This window comes from Schistocerca serialis, chromosome 11 (genome assembly GCF_023864345.2).
Source record: "Schistocerca serialis cubense isolate TAMUIC-IGC-003099 chromosome 11, iqSchSeri2.2, whole genome shotgun sequence".
Taxonomy (NCBI): domain Eukaryota; kingdom Metazoa; phylum Arthropoda; class Insecta; order Orthoptera; family Acrididae; genus Schistocerca; species Schistocerca serialis.
Genome location: NC_064648.1, coordinates 176,946,512 through 176,964,988, shown reverse-complemented (window position 1 = coordinate 176,964,988; position 18,477 = coordinate 176,946,512). Strand labels below are relative to the sequence as shown.

The 18,477-nt window shown below is 45.6% G+C and overlaps 1 protein-coding gene across 1 annotated transcript in view; it reads left to right on the top strand.

Annotated features, from left to right (window-relative positions):
* Positions 1–18,477, top strand: part of LOC126426617 (forkhead box protein D3-A-like) — a 587,591-nt gene that overhangs the window by 92,937 nt on the left and 476,177 nt on the right. The window contains exon 2 of the mRNA XM_050088507.1: positions 935–1,143. Coding sequence (XP_049944464.1) covers positions 1,117–1,143 — 27 coding nt within the window. The 5' untranslated portion in view covers positions 935–1,116. The remainder of the gene's footprint in view (positions 1–934; positions 1,144–18,477) is intronic.

Genomic DNA, 18,477 nt, shown 5'->3' with positions numbered 1-18,477 from the left:
ATTTTTTGCCACTGTGCCTATAGGTTATAAACAGTTCTGGTGGTCGGTATTTCCTATTAAGTAGTAATGTTTTGAACCGTACTTACAGGTTGCGTGGACAATTTCTTACATATTACGTTCCTGTTGCATTTTTGGTGTTGTTCTTCTTCCTATGAACGCCAATTTGCGGTTTTTTCCCCACATTCCACAGCACTATGCACCGAGCGCTTGTTTTAATGCAATGTTTTGGTTTCTGTTGCCGACTGTCAAATGTTTTTTCCAAAGATCGAATGTTATTGCCAAACTTATGAGTGTAATTATTAAAGTATCTCTGATCTATTCGTGTATGCATTTGTGTGTGCGTTTCTGTGTGTGTGTTAATAGGAAATACCAACCACCAGAACTGTTTATAACCTATAGTCACAGTGACAAAAAATGTAAATTAAATAGCTAACATATGTACATATTCCAGGTCACTGATGATGCCTAGCAGAAAAATAAAGGCGAAACGCGTATGACACTAAAATTGTGTTTTACTCAGTTGCTGTCAGACGGTCCATAAGTAAAAATTACCAATATACTGTAATATTACACGCAACTGAGGAAGACAGGACTACAAAAGTTGAAGATGATTGAGGTTATGTTTTGGAGGAATACAGTGTTTCTGTTACCCGTCTATTCGCTCAACCGTCACGACCACGGTCCCGAAGATGACGGTTAATCGAGTTTCCACTGTACCACCAAGTGTATATGTGCATATCGCTATCCTATGGATCTTGTCGCCTGTGTGTATTTCGGTGAGTACCTCCAACGCATCATTAATACTGCTCGGCCATAGCGTAATATTGCCGCATTGCGGGAGCCCGACTGCGAGAATGTTGACGGCGACGCTACTGCGGGCGCACATTGACCGTGTAAGCTAGGCCTGACGGTCGCCTTCTCTGTGGCTTCGCAGGATTTACGGCGTGCGCGGTCTCACGTCAGAAATGCTCGACGCCCACATGGGGAGCGGCTAGACACCGCCCCTGCACCAACACCGTCGATCGTCCGGCGCCATCTTGCAACTCCACACCTCCGACCGCAGAAACGTCCGCTCCCCGCGGGGTTGGTACGACTGCAGACGGCGAACCGGCCGCCATGGTGTCCCACATCGCAACCGGCGCGGTAAGTTGGCAGCACTGCTCCACCTCGTACTTATCGAGATGTTTCTTTCCCAACGCCTTGCAGGTCTGCCTCCAGTCGAAAACTGCTCAGCAAGTATCACATTTACTTTATTTAATATATATATATATACTTCAGGCTTTTGAACATCACCCACAACGCCAGCTCCATATCGATTTTCAACATTTGATTCTGTAACAGCTTGAAAACGTTGAAGGTGAGAGTTGTCATAGAAATACTACTACAACAACACTTAACAATTGCATTGATTTTAGCTGAATGTAAGTCCGTGATCGAAGAAATATTAAAATGGCTTCATTAGTATAAAAAGAGAGCCGGCTGGTGTGGCCGAGCGGTTCTAAGCGCTGCAGTCTGGAACAGCCCCACCGCTATGGTCGCAGGTTCGAATCCTGCCTCCGGCATGGATATGTGTGATGTCCTTAGGTTAGTTAGGTTTAAGTAGTTCTAGTTCCAGGGGACTGATGACCTCAGAGGTAAGTCCCATAGTGCTCAGAACCATTTGAACCATTTATAAAAGGAGAAGACTGATAATACAAAGCATGCTTATTCATTCATTACTGACTTTTTGAATGTTGTAGGTACAAACGAAATGGAGCAGTAGAGGACAATAAAAAAATAATAATTCTAAAACCATACCCCCAAAAACCATTGGACTTCTTCTGTAGAGTGCAAAACGTAAGGACTAATCTAACTTTCACATCATGTGTCGGTGTCAAGTAACATACAAGATCCAGAATGAGATTTTCACTCTGCAGCGGATTGTGCGTTGATATGAAACTTCTCGACAGATTAAAACTGTGTGCCGGACCGAGACTCGAACTCGGGACCTTTGCCTTTCGCGGGCAAGTGCTCTACCAACTGAGCTGTCCAAGCACGACTCACCCCCCTCCCGTCCTCACAGCTTTACTTCTGCCAGTACCTCGTCTCCTACCTTCCAAACTCCAGAGAAGCTCTCCTGCGAACCTTTCAGAACTAGCACTCCTGAAAGAAAGGATATTGCGGAGATACGGCTTAGCCACAGCCTAGAATGAGATTTGGACTCTGCAGCGGAGTGTACGCTGATATGGCACTTCTCGCAGTTTAAAACTGTGTGCCAGACCGAGACTCGAACTCGGGACCTTTGCCTTTCGCGGGCAAGTGCTCTGCCAACTGAGCTACCCAAGCACGAGTCACGCCCCGTCCTCACAGCTTAAATTCTGCCAGTACCTCGTCTCCTACCTTCCGAAATTCATAGAAGCTCTTCCCCGAGCATTGCAGAACTAGCACTCCTCAAAGAAAGATGTTTGTTTCGGGTTGAGACAACCAAGAATCTCGAAAACGTCAGATCATACAAAAAAAGTGTTGTAGATGAAAAGCTAACGTTAGTAAAGGAGATATGTGTCTTTCCTATCACTGGCCATCTACTAACCACGGGGTCAACTTTGTATTTTCAAACGGGAACCGCCCATTTTTAGCGCATATTCGGGTTCTAAGCCAAAAAATACGTACGGTGTACTGAAACCGTTGTTGTCCAGTCGTGGTAGATGACACTGTAATCGGCAAGTAGCACAACACATTACGCAGAATCCGCGGTGACGAGTGAAAATGTGCGCCAGACCGGGGTTCGAACCCGGGACCTCCTGCTCCCCAGGCAGTGGTTGTTAACCACGGCGGCATCCAGGGAACAGTGTTACCTCATGTGCGCGCACTATATCGACACGCCTCAAGGCTGATTTACTTACCCACCGAACGCCACCAATCCGGAGTTATCCAAGCTCCCTACTCCGAAATTCCCGCGGTAGGACCGATATACTTGTGCATCTGCACTGAAGAATGTGGATCCATTGGCCATCTAGGCGAATCAGTTATACGAGTGGTTACCGCACCTGCCTAGTAAACATGAGGTCCCGGGTTCGAATCCCAGTCCGGCACATGTTATCACTCTTCGCCACTGGTTCCGAGTGATGTCCAGATGCAGTTGACGCTGGTAAACCCTCCTTCCCTGCCCTTTCCTTTACTTTCTCTTCCCCCCCCCCTTCCCCCCCCCCCCCCTCGCCGTCCCTCCACCTTCAACTGGCATTTTTTTTTTTTTTTTTTTTTTTTTTTTTTTTTTTTTTTTTTTTTTTTTTTTTTGGTAATCAGTCTACTGACTGGTTTGATGCGGCCCGCCACGAATTTCTTTCCTGTGCTAACCTCTTCATCTCAGAGTAGCACTTGCAACCTACGTCCTCAATTATTTCCTTGACGTATTCCAATCTCTGTCTTCCTCTACAGCTCCTTCTAGTACCATGGAAGTCATTCCCTCATGTCTTAGCAGATGTCCTATCATCCTGTCCCTTCTCCTTATCAGTGTTTTCCACATACTCCTTTCCTCTCCGATTCTGCGTAGAACCTCCTCATTCTTTACATTATCAGTCCACCTAATTTTCAACATTCGTCTATAGCACCACATCTCAAATGCTTCGATTCTCTTCTGTTCCAGTTTTCCCACAGTCCATGTTTCACTACCATACAATACTGAACTCCAGACGTACATCCTCAGAAATTTTTTCCTCAAATTGAGGCCGGTATTTGATACTAGTAGACTTCTCTTGGCCAGAAATGCCTTTTTTGCCATAGCGAGTCTGCTTTTGATGTCCTCCTTGCTCCGTCTGTCATTGGTTATTTTACTGCCTAGGTAGCAGAATTCCTTAACTTCATTGACTTCGTGACCATCAATCCTGATGTTAAGTTTCTCGCTGTTCTCATTTCTACTACTTCTCATTACCTTCGTCTTTCTCCGATTTACTCTCAAACCATACTGTGTACACATTAGACTGTTAATTCCGTTCAGCAGATCATTTAATTCTTCTTCACTTTCACTCAGGATAGCAATGTCATCAGCGAATCGTATCATTGATATCCTTTCACCTTGTATTTTAATTCCACTCCGGAACCTTTCTTTTATTTCCATCATTGCTTCCTCGATGTACAGATTGAAGAGTGGGGGTGAAAGGCTACAGCCTTGTCTTACACCCTTCTTAATACGAGCACTTCGTTCTTGATCGTCCACTCTTATTATTCCCCCTTGGTTGTTTTACATATTGTATATGACCCGTCTCTCCCTATAGCTTACCCCTACTTTTTTCAGAATCTCGAACAGCTTGCAGCATTTTATATTGCCGAACGCTTTTTCCAGGTCGACAAATCCTATGAAAGTGTCTTGATTTTTCTTTAGCCTTGGTTTAAAGTGGTTTAAATGGCTCTGAGCACTATGGGACTTAACATCTGAGGTCATCAGTCCCCTAGAACTTAGAACTACTTAAACCTAACTAACCTAAGGACATCACACACATCCATACCCGAGGCAGGATTCGAACCTGCGACCGTAGCGGTCGCGCGGTTCCAGGCTGAAGCGCCTAGAACCGCTCGGCCACACTGGCCGGCTCTTTAGCCTTGCTTCCATTATTAGCCGTAACGTCAGAATTGCCTCTCTCGTCCCTTTACTTTTCCTAAAGCCAAACTGATCGTCACCTAGCGCATTCTCAATTTTCTTTTCCATTGTTCTGTATATTATTCTTGTAAGCAGCTTCGATGCACGAGCTGTTAAGCTGATTGTGCGATAATTCTCGCACTTGTCACCTCTTGCCGTCTTCGGAATTGTGTGGATGATGCTTTTCCGAAAGTCAGTTGGTATATCGCCAGACTCATATATTCTACACACCAACGTGAATAGTCGTTTTGTTGCCACTTCCCCCAATGATCTTAGAAATTCTGATGGAATGTTATCCATCCCTTCTGCCTTATTTGACCGTAAGTCCTCCAAAGCTCTTTTAAATTCCGATTCTAATACTGGATCCCCTATCTCTTCTAAATCGACTCCTGTTTCTTCTTCTATCACATCGGACAAATCTTCACCCTCATACATACTTTCAATGTATTCTTTCCACCTATCTGCTCTCTCCTCTGCATTTAACAGTGGAATTCCCGTTGCACTCTTAATGTTACCACCGTTGCTTTTAATGTCACCAAAGGTTGTTTTGACTTTCCTGTATGCTAAGTCTGTCCTTCCGACAATCAAATCTTTTTCGATGTCTTCACATTTTTCCTGCAGCCATTTCGTCTTAGCTTCCCTGCACTTCCTACTTCTTTCATTCCTCAGCGACTTGTATTTCTGTATTCCTGATTTTCCCGGAACATGTTTGTACTTCCTCCTTTCGTCAATCAACTGAAGTATTTCTTCTGTTACCCATGGTTTCTTCGCAGCTACCTTCTTTGTACCTATGTTTTCCTTCCCAACTTCTGTGATGGCCCCTTTTATAGATGTCCATTCCTCTTCAACTGTACTGCCTACTGCGCTATTCCTTATTGCTGTATCTATAGCGTTAGAGAACTTCAAACGTATCTCGTCATTCCTTGGTACTTCCGTATCCCACTTCTCTGCGTATTGATTCTTCTTGACTAATGTCTTGAACTTCAGCCGACTCTTCATCACTACTATATCGTGATCTGAGTCTATATCTGCTCCTGGGTAAACCTTACAATCTAGTATCTGATTTCGGAATCTCTGTCTGACCATGATGTAATCTAATTGAAACCTTCCCGTATCTCCCGGCCTTTTCCAAGTATACCTCCTCCTCTTGTGATTCTTGAACAGGGTATTCGCTATTACTAGCTGAAACTTGTTACAGAACTCAATTAGTCTTTCTCCTTTTTCGTTCCTCGTCCCAAGCCCATACTCTCCTGTAACCTTTTCTTCTACTCCTTCCCCTACAACTGCATTCCAGTCGCCCATGACTATTAGATTTTCGTTCCCCTTTACATACTGCATTACGCTTTCAATATCCTCATACACTTTTTCTATCTGTTCATCTTCAGCTTGCGACGTCGGCATGTATACCTGAACTAACGTTGTCGGTGTTGGTCTGTTGTCGATTCTGATTAGAACAACCCGGTCACTGAACTCATTTGACCAGAAATCCTTGTCTTCCTTCCATTTCACTTCACTGACCCCTACTATATCTAGATTGAGCCTTTGCATTTCCTTTTTCAGATTTTCTAGTTTCGCTACCACGTTCAAGCTTTTGACATTCCACGCCCCGACTCGTAGAACGTTATCCTTTCATTGATTATTCAATCTTTTTGTCATGGTAACCTCCCCCTTGGCAGTCCCCTCCCGGAGATCCGAATGGGGGACTATTCCGGAATCTTTTGCCAGTGGAAAGATCATCATGACACTTTCTTCAAATACAGGCCACATGTCCTGTGGATGCACGTTACGTGTCTAATGCAGTGGTTTCCATTGCCTTCTGCATCCTCATGTCGTTGATCATTGCTGATTCTTCCGCCTTTAGGGGCAATTTCCCACCCCTAGGACAAGAGAGTGTCCTGAACCTCTATCCGCTCCTCCGCCCTCTTTGACAAGGCCGTTGGCAGAATGAGGCTGACTTCTTATGCCGGAAGTCTTCGGCATATAACGACCTCCAAATCTTTGAAGGCGGTACACTCACGTGTCCGTAGGTCCCCCGTATCTACACACAGAGGCGCACAGTAATATGTAAACACGACGAACACAAAACCTTACCAGGTGTAATGCGGTGTAGCAAAAGGGTTGCCAGTGATGGCGTTTGGTTTGTGGGGCGGTCAACTGCCTGGTCATCAGCGCCTGTACGAAGTCCCAATTTTTTCACAGTTCAGTTTTGTACGCAGTCCAATCTAGCCTCGCCGGCCGAAGTGGCCGTGCGGTTAAAGGCGCTGCAGTCTGGAACCGCAAGACCGCTACGGTCGCAGGTTCGAATCCTGCCTCGGGCATGGATGTTTGTGATGTCCTTAGGTTAGTTGGGTTTAACTAGTTCTAAGTTCTAGGGGACTGATGACCACAGCAGTTGAGTCCCATAGTGCTCAGAGCCATTTGGACCATTTGGACCAATCTAGCTTCCGTCACCAATGATGAGGATCATGACGATGAAATGATGAGGTTAACAGAAACACCCAGTCCCTGGACAGAAAAAAAGTCCCCAGCCGGGCCGGGAATCGAACCCGGGACCCTGGGATCTAGAGGCAGCAACGCTAGCCTTTTTTTTTTTTTTTTTTTTTTTTTTTTTTTTTTTTTTGACCATTGTTGATCGTTGTTGGGTTTGGTCGTTGTGGACGTCACATGACATCCGTTAAAGTTCGTTTGTTCAGTTTTTTTATTACAGAGGCGAACCGGCTCCCTGATTGAACATTCCGGCGCCATTAGACCACACCGTTGGCAGTGGACAGAGCTTCCAGTTCTCTCTGAATGTATAACTTTTGTGCGAACTTTATATGATGTCTCTAAAGAAATGTTATTGTTACTGAGAAAAAAATTCTTTAATGATTACTGATAATTACTTCCGGTTATTATTTAACTTTCTTGGTTTGCCATAGTTAAGGTTCCTTTAACATAAACTGCGTCTGATGTACTTTTGTCGCATTGGAGTCTATTTACCTAAGGTGCCGTTTACTAAGATGCCACAGGATTATTTCACTGAGTCTCGTAATGAATTAACGGAATTAATAACACTTTCTGCCTCGGATAGCGTAAGAGCACGATTTTAAAATCACGGGATAACACACATCTGTTGCCAGTCACAACAGACAGACACAAAATTCCATGTGAAATCTGTCGCCGAAATTAAATAGCAAACAGTTTGTATTAACTTCAGTTCTCATTTAGTTACTCTCGTTATATTTAACTGAGAACATAACCATGTTGACTCTTCGTTACACGTAGCCAGATCAGAAACACAGACACACACACACACACAAAATATTTAAAGTCCACGTACTTGGGGGAAAAAAAACTGTAAAGTATTGGTTGCACCAGATGCACCAAGTCCTGTGAAAGGAAGTACGAGGTGCATTCAAGTTCTAAGGCCTCCGATTTTTTTTTCTAATTAACTACTCACCCGAAATCAATGAAACTGGCGTTACTTCTCAACGTAATCGCCCTGCAGACGTACTCATTTTTCACAACGCTGAAGCTATGATTCCATGGCAGCGGCGAAGGCTTCTTTAGGAGTCTGTTGTGACCACTGGAAAATCGCTGAGGCAATAGCAGCACGGTTGGTGAATGTGCGGCCACGGAGAGTGTCTTTCATTGTTGGAAAAAGCCAAAAGTCACTAGGAGCCAGGTCAGGTGAGTAGGGAGCATGAGGAATCACTTCAAAGTTGTTATCACGAAGAAACTGTTGCATAACATTAGCTCGATGTGCGGGTGCGTTGTCTCGGTGAAACAGCACATGCGCAGCCATTCCCGGATGTTTTTGTTGCAGTGCAGGAAGGAATTTGTTCTTCAAAACATTTTCGTAGGATGCACCTGTTACCGCAGTGCCCTTTGGAACGCAATGGGTAAGGATTACGCCCTCGCTGTCCCAGACAATGGACACCAACATTTTTTCAGCACTGGCGGTTACCCGAAATTTTTTTGGTGGCGGTGAATCTGTGTGCTTCCATTGAGCTGACTGGCTTTGTTTCTGGATTGAAAAATGGCATCCACGTCTCACCCACTGTCACAAGCGACGAAAAGAAAGTCCCATTCGTGCTGTCGTTGCGTGTCAACATTGCTCGGCAACATGCCACACGGGCAGCCGTGTGGTCGTCCGTCAGCATTTGTGGGACCCACCTGGATGACACTTTTCGCAAAGTCAGGTCGTCGTGCAGGATTGTGTGCACAGAACCCACAGAAATGCCAACTCTGGAGGCGATCTGTTCGACAGCCATTCGGCGATCCCCCAAAACAATTCTCTCCACTTTCTCGATCGTGTCGTCAGACCCGCTTGTGCGAGCCCGAGGTTGTTTCGGTTTGTTGTCACACGATGTTCTGCCTTCGTTAAACTGTCGCACCCACGAACGCACTTTCGACACATCCATAACTCCGTCACCACATGTCTCCTTCAACTGTCGACGAATTTCAATTGGTTTCACACCACGCAAATTCAGAAAACGAATGATTGCACGCTGTTCGAGTAAGGAAAACGTCGCCATTTTAAGTATTTAAAACAGTTCTCATTCTCGCCGCTGGCGGTAAAATTCCATCTGCCGTACGGTGCTGCCATCTCTGGGAGATATTGACAATGAACGTGGCCTCATTTTAAAACAATGCACATGTTTCTATCTCTTTCCAGTCGGGAGAAAAAAAATCGGAGGCCTTAGAACTTGAATGCACCTCGTATTAGCCTTTGTTGCGCGGATACGAGCTCTGTTGGAGAGAAAAAGGTTGAAATTCAATTTGGCCGCTTAATGGCGGCGATCTTGCCGGTCAGACGCTGCTCGATTGTTTTGCCGGCCGTCTGCTATGAATGCTGGAATAATGCAGATATTTGACGCAGGGCACACAAAACTACGGAATAAAGACACGAAACAACCACGTTTGTTTAAACAGTTATCTGTTTTAGCAGTTAATTCATTACGCATACGATTACAGCGCTGATACAGCTATACGGAAGCTGTTATTATTTTAACGAGAACAAGAGAACCGGAGAACAAACACTGACGACGACCAAGAGAAGGAGAACGTAAATTTTCTCCTCTGTCTTTCTCTTAATGACAATATACAGGGTGTCCCAGCTATCTTGTCCACCCAAAATATCTCTGGAACAATAACAGCTATTGGAAAACGACTTTCACCGGTATCAATGTAAAGCTGGGGCCCATGAATGTACATATTTGGAAACATTCTAAAACGAAAGCATATGTGTTTTTTAACACAAGCTTATGTTTTTTCAAATGGACCTCCTATATTTTTTCTTCAGCAATCCATAGCATGACAAAGCACATGCACAATGGCGTTGATTGCATCGCAATATTCCCATTACATCCCGAGATACTGAGACGCGAAGTTGACGCTTCAAACACCCGACATGCGCTGCTAGCGCACGTCCTGAGGCTCAGGCGTGAACCCCATGCTGCCCGTAATCGCGATTTGATTGACATGCGTAATCTAGGGTGTCCATTCGTCCCGTTTTTCCCGGGACAGTCCCGTTTTTTACCAAAATGTCCCGCTGTCCCGAAAGTTTTTTGGGGGACGCTCAAATGTCCCGTCTTTTTATGATTCCGCTTGGTTAGAGTATTTTAAGTTACTGGTTGTTTGACTTGCTATTAACTGCGCAATTATTTACGCTAGGAAGCGTGTGATGACTTTCAGCTAACCCCAAACATGTACCGAACTATCAAAAATCGCAAGTAATTTTAAATACACTGCTGGAAATTGAAATAAGAACACCGTGAATTCATTGTCCCAGGAAGGGGAAACTTTATTGACACATTCCTGGGGTCAGATACATCACATGATCACACTGACAGAACCACAGGCACATAGACACAGGCAACAGAGCATGCACAATGTCGGCACTAGTACAGTGTATATCCACCTTTCGCAGCAATGCAGGCTGCTATTCTCCCATGGAGACGATCGTAGAGATGCTGGATGTAGTCCTGTGGAACGGCTTGCCATGCCATTTCCACCTGGCGCCTCAGTTGGACCAGCGTTCGTGCTGGACGTGCAGACCGCGTGAGACGACGCTTCATCCAGTCCCAATGGGGGACGGATCCGGAGATCTTGCTGGCCAGGATAGTTGACTTACACCTTCTAGAGCACGTTGGGTGGCACGGGATACATGCGGACGTGCATTGTCCTGTTGGAACAGCAAGTTCCCTTGCCGGTCTAGGAATGGTAGAACGATGGGTTCGATGACGGTTTGGATGTACCGTGCACTATTCAGTGTCCCCTCGACGATCACCAGTGGTGTACGGCCAGTGTAGGAGATCGCTCCCCACACCATGATGCCGGGTGTTGGCCCTGTGTGCCTCGGTCGTATGCAGTCCTGATTGTGGCGCTCACCTGCACGGCGCCAAACACGCATACGACCATCATTGGCACCAAGGCAGAAGCGACTCTCATCGCTGAAGACGACACGTCTCCATTCGTCCCTCCATTCACGCCTGTCGCGACACCACTGGAGGCGGGCTGCACGATGTTGGGGCGTGAGCGGAAGACGGCCTAACGGTGTGCGGGACCGTAGCCCAGCTTCATGGAGACGGTTGCGAACGGTCCTCGCCGATACCCCAGGAGCAACAGTGTCCCTAATTTGCTGGGAAGTGGCGGTGCGGTCCCCTACGGCACTGCGTAGGATCCTACGGTCTTGGCGTGCATCCGTGCTTCGCTGCGGTCCGGTCCCAGGTCGACGGGCACGTGCACCTTCCGCCGACCACTGGCGACAACATCGATGTACTGTGGAGACCTCACGCCCCACGTGTTGAGCAATTCGGCGGTACGTCCACCCGGCCTCCCGCATGCCCACTATACGCCCTCGCTCAAAGTCCGTCAACTGCACATACGGTTCACGTCCACGCTGTCGCGGCATGCTACCAGTGTTAAAGACTGTGATGGAGCTCCGTATGCCACGGCAAACTGGCTGACACTGACGGCGGCGGTGCACAAATGCTGCGCAGCTAGCGCCATTCGACGGCCAACACCGCGGTTCCTGGTGTGTCCACTGTGCCGTGCGTGTGATCATTGCTTGTACAGCCCTCTCGCAGTATCCGGAGCAAGTATGGTGGGTCTGACACACCGGTGTCAATGTGTTCTTTTTTCCATTTCCAGGAGTGTACTTAAACCTAACTAACCTAAGGACATCACACAACACCCAGTCATCATGAAGGGTAGAGCCACGGGTCGTAACACATCTGAAATGTAACGTCCACTGTTCAAAGTGCCGTCAATGCGAACAAGAGGTGACCGAGACGTGTAACCAATGGCACCCCATACCATCACGCCGCGTGATACGCCAGTATGGCGATGACGAATACACGCTTCCAATGTGCGTTCACCGCGATGCCGCCAAACACGGATGCGACCATCGTGATTCTGTAAACAAAACCTGGGTTCATCCGAAAAAATGACGTTTTGGCTTTCGTGCACCCAGGTTCGTCGTCGAGTACACCATCGCAGGCGCTCCTGTCTGTGATGCAGCGTCAAGGGTAACCGCAGCCATGGTCTCCGAGCTGATAGTCCGTGCTGCTTCAAACGTCGTCGAACTGTTCGTGCAGATGGTTGTCGTCTTGCAAACGTCCCCATCTGTTGACTCAGGGATCGAGACGTGGCTGCACGATCCGTTACAGCCATGCGGATAATATGCCTGTCATCTCGACTGCTAGTGATACGAGGCCGTTGGGATCCAGCACGGCGTTCCGTATTACCCTCCTGAACCCACCGATTCCATATTCTGCCAACAGTCATTGGATCTCGACCGACGCTAGCAGCAATGTCGCGACGCGATAAACCGCAATCGCGATAGGCTGCAATCCGACGTTTATCAAAGTCGGAAACGTGATGGTACGCATTTCTCCTCCTTACACGAGGCATCACAACAATGTTTCACCAGGCAACGCCGGTCAACTGCTGTTTGTGTATGAGAAATCGGTTGGAAACTTTCCTCATGTCAGCACGTTGTAGGTGTCGCCACCGGCGCCAATCTTGTGTGAGTGCTCTGAAAAGCTACTCACTTGCATATCACAGCATCATCTTCCTGCCGGTTAAATTTCGCGTCTGTAACACGTCATCCTCGTGGTCTAGCAATTTTAATGGCCAGTAGAATAGTATATTGGAATCCTGACTAAAATCGACCTTCTTTCAGGAAATGAAATGTGTTATGTTAGTTATTGAGTGCCCCCCGTATGTTTAAAGTAAATCGATCAAAAACATATCGAGATTTATGCTACGTTTATATATATATATATATATATATATATATATATATATATATATATATATATATATATATATATATATTATACAGGGTGTTTCAAAAGTAATGGTCAATATTCAGGGATATGACTGGAATGGTCATTCGAAACAAAAAGTCAAGTAAAAATGGGTCTAATACGTATATGAGATATTCTAAATCTTCAATATTGTCAAACAGATCTCTTCTACTGGAACCTCTTTGCTTTCCAAATTTTGGGAAGGGGTAGTATGGACCAAAACATGAAAAAACGTCCAGTAATCGTGTGCTCTAAAATGCTTACCTTAACAGCTATGAGCACCTGTTCATCTACGGTACTTTGGAACACAACTCTTCTAATGAACAAGTGCTCATAAGCTTCAAGGTACCCGTTTTAGAGGTAATGTTTACTGACATTTTTTCTTGTTTTGATCATTGAATCACCTGTTAATAAAGCACGGCCTGTGGCGGAGTGGTTACCCGACAATAACATCCCTGTAATGGACTGGCTTGCACAGAGTCCTGACCTGAATCCTACAGAACACCTTTGGGATGTTTTGGAACGCCGACTTCGTGCCAGGCCTCACCGACCGACATCGATACTTCTCCTCAGTGCAGCACTCCGTGAAGAATGGGCTGCCATTCCCCAAGAAACCTTCCAGCACCTGATTGAGCGTATGCCTGCGAGAGTGGAAGCTGTCGTCGAGGCTAAGGGTGGGCAACACCACACTAAATTCCAGGATTATCGGTGGAGGGCGGAAAGAACTTGTAAGTCATTTGTAGCCAGGTGTCTTGATACTTTTGATCACACAGTGTATACGACACGTTAAAATATAATTCATGTGTCCCTCCTAGTGTCTGTTACAGTATCGTGTAAATAGCTCAAGTACATGGCCCACAATCGTATCGAGAATTTTACTAGCAATATATGCACTGAAGAGCCAAAGAAAGCGGTACACCTGCCTAATATCGTCTAGAGTCCCCACCAGCACGCAGGAGTGCCACAACACGACGTGGCGTGGTCTCGACTGATGTCTGAAGTAGTGCTGGAGGGAACTGACACCACGAATCCTGCAGGGCTGTCCGTAAATCACGTAAGAGTACGAGGGGGCTGGAGATCTCTATTGAACAGCCCCTTGGAAAGCAACCCAGATGTGCTCAATCTGGGGAGCTTGGTAGCCAGCGCAAGTGTTTAAACTCAGAAGAGTGTTCCTGGAGCCACCCTGTAGCAATTCCGAAGGGTGTGGGGTGTCGCATTGTCCTGCTGGAATTGCCCAAGTCCATCGGAATGCACAATTGACATGAATGGATGCAGGTGATCAGACAGGATGCTTACGTACGTGTCACCTGTCAGAGTCATATCCAGACGTATCAGGGGTCCCACATCACTCCAACTGCACACGCCCCACACCATTACAGAGCCTCCACCAGCTTGCAGAGTCTCGTGCTGACATGCAGGGTCCATGGATTCGTGAGGTTGTCTCCATACCTGTACATGTCCATCGGCTCGATACAATTTGGAACGAGACCCGTCCTACCAGGCAACATGTTTCCAGTCATCAACAGTCAAATATCAGTGTTGACGGGCCCAGCCATGGCGTAAAGCTTTGTGTCGTGCAGTCATCAAGGGTACACGAGTGGGCCTTCGCCTTCAAAAGCCCATATCGATGATGCTTCGTTCAATGGTTCGCACACTGACACATGTAGATGGCCTAGCATTGAAATTCGTGCGCCGACTACAACAGAACATTGAAACCCACTTAAATCTGGATAACCTGCCATTGTAGCAGCGGTAACCGATCTAACAACTTCGCCAGACACTTGCTGTCTTATACAGGCGTTGCCGACCGCAGAGCCGTATTCTGCCTGTTTACATATCTTTGTGTTTTTAAATACGCATGCCTGTACTAATGTCTTTGGCGCTTCAGTCTTATGTCCGTCCGAATGTCTACTGCAGTATCGTTTCAAAACTTGAAGGATATCGGTCAACAATTTGTCACTGTCTTTGGTAGAAAACTTCCCTTTTTATGTTCGAATGTGTGTGAATTTCCAAACTGCTGAGCTAATCGCTCCCTAAACTTACACACTACTTGAACCAATTTATACCAAGGACAACACGCACACCCATGCACGATGGAGGGGTCGAACCACCGGCAGGAGGGGCCCGCGAGATTCGTGACATGACGCCTCTAACCGCGCGACCACTCCGCCCGGCATTCATTTTTATATATGTATAGTTATGTATGATATATATTAATAAATATATAGACTATGTACATTCTAATCTCTTTAGAGTATCGTGTAAACATTTGAACTAAATGTATCGAGAACTCTTCGAGGTTTCTGCCAACAACTTTTCCTGTTTATGTAGTTTATATATTTTATATACCATATACAATGTGAGTCACCTAACGTTACCGCTGGATATATTTCGTAAACCACATCAAATACTGACGAACTGATTCCACAGACCGAACGTGAGGAGAGGGGCTAGTGTAATTGGTTAATACAAAGCATGAAAAAATGCACGGAAGTATGTTTTTTAACACAAACCTACGTTTTTTTAAATGGAACCCCGTTAGTTTTGTTAGCACATCTGAACATATAAACAAACACGTAATCAGTGCCGTTTGTTGCATTGTAAAATGTTAATTACATACGGAGATACTGTAACCTAAAGTTGACGCTTGAGTACCACTCCTCCGCTGTTCGATCGTGTGTATCGGAGAGCACCGAATTACGTAGGGATCCAAAGGGAACGGTGATGGACCTTAGGTACAGAAGAGACTGGAACAGCACATTACGTCCACATGCTAACACCTTTTTATTGGTCTTTTTCACTGACGCACATGTACATTACCATGAGGGGTGAGGTACACGTTCGACGGGCGTTTCATAGGACGTGGAGGACGCATAAATTGGCCAGCCCGTTCTCCTGATCTTACACTTATGGACTTCTTTCTGTGGGGTACGTTAAAGGAGAATGTGTACCGTGATGTGCCTACAACCCCAGAGGATATGAAACAACGTATTGTGGCAGCCTGCGGCGACATTACACCAGATGTACTGCGGCGTGTACGACATTCATTACGCCAGAGATTGCAATTGTGTGCAGCAAATGATGGCCACCACATTGAACATCTATTGGCCTGACATGTCGGCACACACTCTATTCCACTCCGTAATTGAAAACGGAAACCACGTGTGTACGTGTACCTGACCTCTCATGGTAATGTACATGTGCGTCAGTGAAAAAGACCAATAAAAAGGTGTTAGCATGTGGACGTAATGTGCTGTTCCAGTCTCTTCTGTACCTAAGGTCCATCACCGTTCCCTTTGGATCCCTACGTAATTCGGTGCTCTCCGATACACACGATCGAACAGCGGAGGAGTGGTACTCAAGCGTCAACTTTAGGTTACAATATCTCCGGATGTAATTAACATTTTACAATGTAACAAACGGCACTGATTACGTATTTGTTTATATGTTCAGATGTGCTAACAAAACTAACGGGGTTCCATTTAAGAAAACATTGGTTTGTGTTAAAAAAACACACTTCCGTGCATTTTTGTATGGTTTGTATTAACCAATTACACTAGCCCCTCTCCTCACGTTCGGTCTGTGGAATCGGTTCGTCAGTATTTGATGTGGTTTACGAAATATATCCAGCGGCAGCGTTAGGTGACTCACCCTGTGTATATAAAATTGTCAGGATGATGGTGGACCAAAAGTATTTTAATATCGCTGAAAGAAACACCCAATTATCATCTACCGTCCTAGGAGAATCAACATCTAGCAGGATATCCGTTGGCTTCTGTGTCAACCTCACACCGCGCCGGCATCGAGTCGACCTGCTTTTGGAATCGATCCATCGGAATTTTTATTCCACTCATTTTTGAGAGCTTTAAAAAAGCGTCTTTGTTTGAATAATTTTTTATTCTTATTCTGCGATCCAACTCGTCTCACAGATGTTCTATAGGATTCAAATCCGGACTTTGGTTCGGCCAGTCCAAAACCTTCACTCTTTTGCGTTTAAAAAAAAATCGCTAATATACTTGGAGTTGTGCTTGGGATTGATATCTCATTAAAAATACCATCCCGCTGGTAAGTGGTGTATTGCGTATCGTAGCATTTGAGTCTTCAAAACTTTTTCGTAAACGAACCGATCCATGTTACCTCCACTTCGAGCTACAGGTTCAACTCCAGAGCATGAGAAACATCCTCAAACCATGACACTGCCGCCCCCATATTTGACCGTGGGAATTCGTGTACCAAAAGTCATGTCTTTTATTTAGACGACGTCGAACATATTTGATACCATCAGATGACATTAAATTAAATTTGCTCTCGTCTCTCAACAGAATTTTAGACCAGTCTGAACTTGACCATGATGTGTACCGTTTTGAAAACGCAAGACAGACCTTCCTGTTTTTCGTAGACACTAAAGGCTGACTTTTCGTCGGTCTCCGTCCACGTACTCCAAAGAGTCTCAAGCGTCAACGTCGACGTTACATTTTTCTTTCAATTGTCTTTGTATCATTACAGTCGACTTGCGAACATCGCTTCATGGCAACTTTCTTATGACATGATCGGCTTTAGATGTTCTTTCTTGGACGTCCACTGCGTGGCTTATTTTCGACAGTCTTTCTTATACACTTTTTTCCATGTACTAACGAGCTGACAAGTTACTTAAAAAAAACAAGAAAAAAGAAAAAGAAAAAAAAAGAAACGAGCGACTCGGGTTGTTTCAGTTCTTGCTCGAGTGCATTTTTCACGGCGTTTCTAAAGTCACGGGAATATTCCTACGTGTCGGCGTATTGAAATAATCACTGTAAGTAAATATCAGTAGAAATCAGCACTAAGACGCAAGTAATGTCCACGAATTCGCGGAGCAAACTGCTGTGTCAAAATACTTTTGAGCTCGCTGAAAGTCGCATTCGTCCGGCCGCGCAAAGTGTAAACAAGCAAGTCCCAAACCGACACCTTCAAATAATCGCAGTTATCTTGTTCTCCACTATAATCCAAGACGCTGTCCGGTTGTGTTTTATTTTAAGAGAAAAAAAAAACAAATTTTATGTTATCAAAACACACTACTGGCCATTGAAATTGCTACACCAACAAGAAATGCAGATGATAAACTGGTATTCATTGGACAAATATATTACACTACAACTGACATACACATGTGTGCGTAGAGCCTGAGAAATCAGTACCCAGAACAACCACCTCTGGCCGTAATAACGGCCTCGATACGCCTGGGCATTGAGTCAAACAGAGCTCGGATGGCGTGTACAGGTACAGCTGCCCATGCAGCTTCAACACGATACCACAGTTCATCAACAGTAGTGACTGGCGTATTGTGACGAGCCAGTTGCTCGGCCACCATTGATCAGACGTTTTCAGTTGGTGAGAGATCTGGAGAATGTGCTGGCCAGGGCAGTAGTCGAACATTTTCTGTATCCAGAAAGGTCCGTACAGGACCTGCAACGTGCGGTCGTGCATTATCCTGCTGAAATGTAGGGTTTCACAGGGATCGAATGAAGGGTAGAGCCACGGGTCGTAACACATCTGAAATGTAACGTCCACTGTTCAAAGTGCCGTCAATGCGAA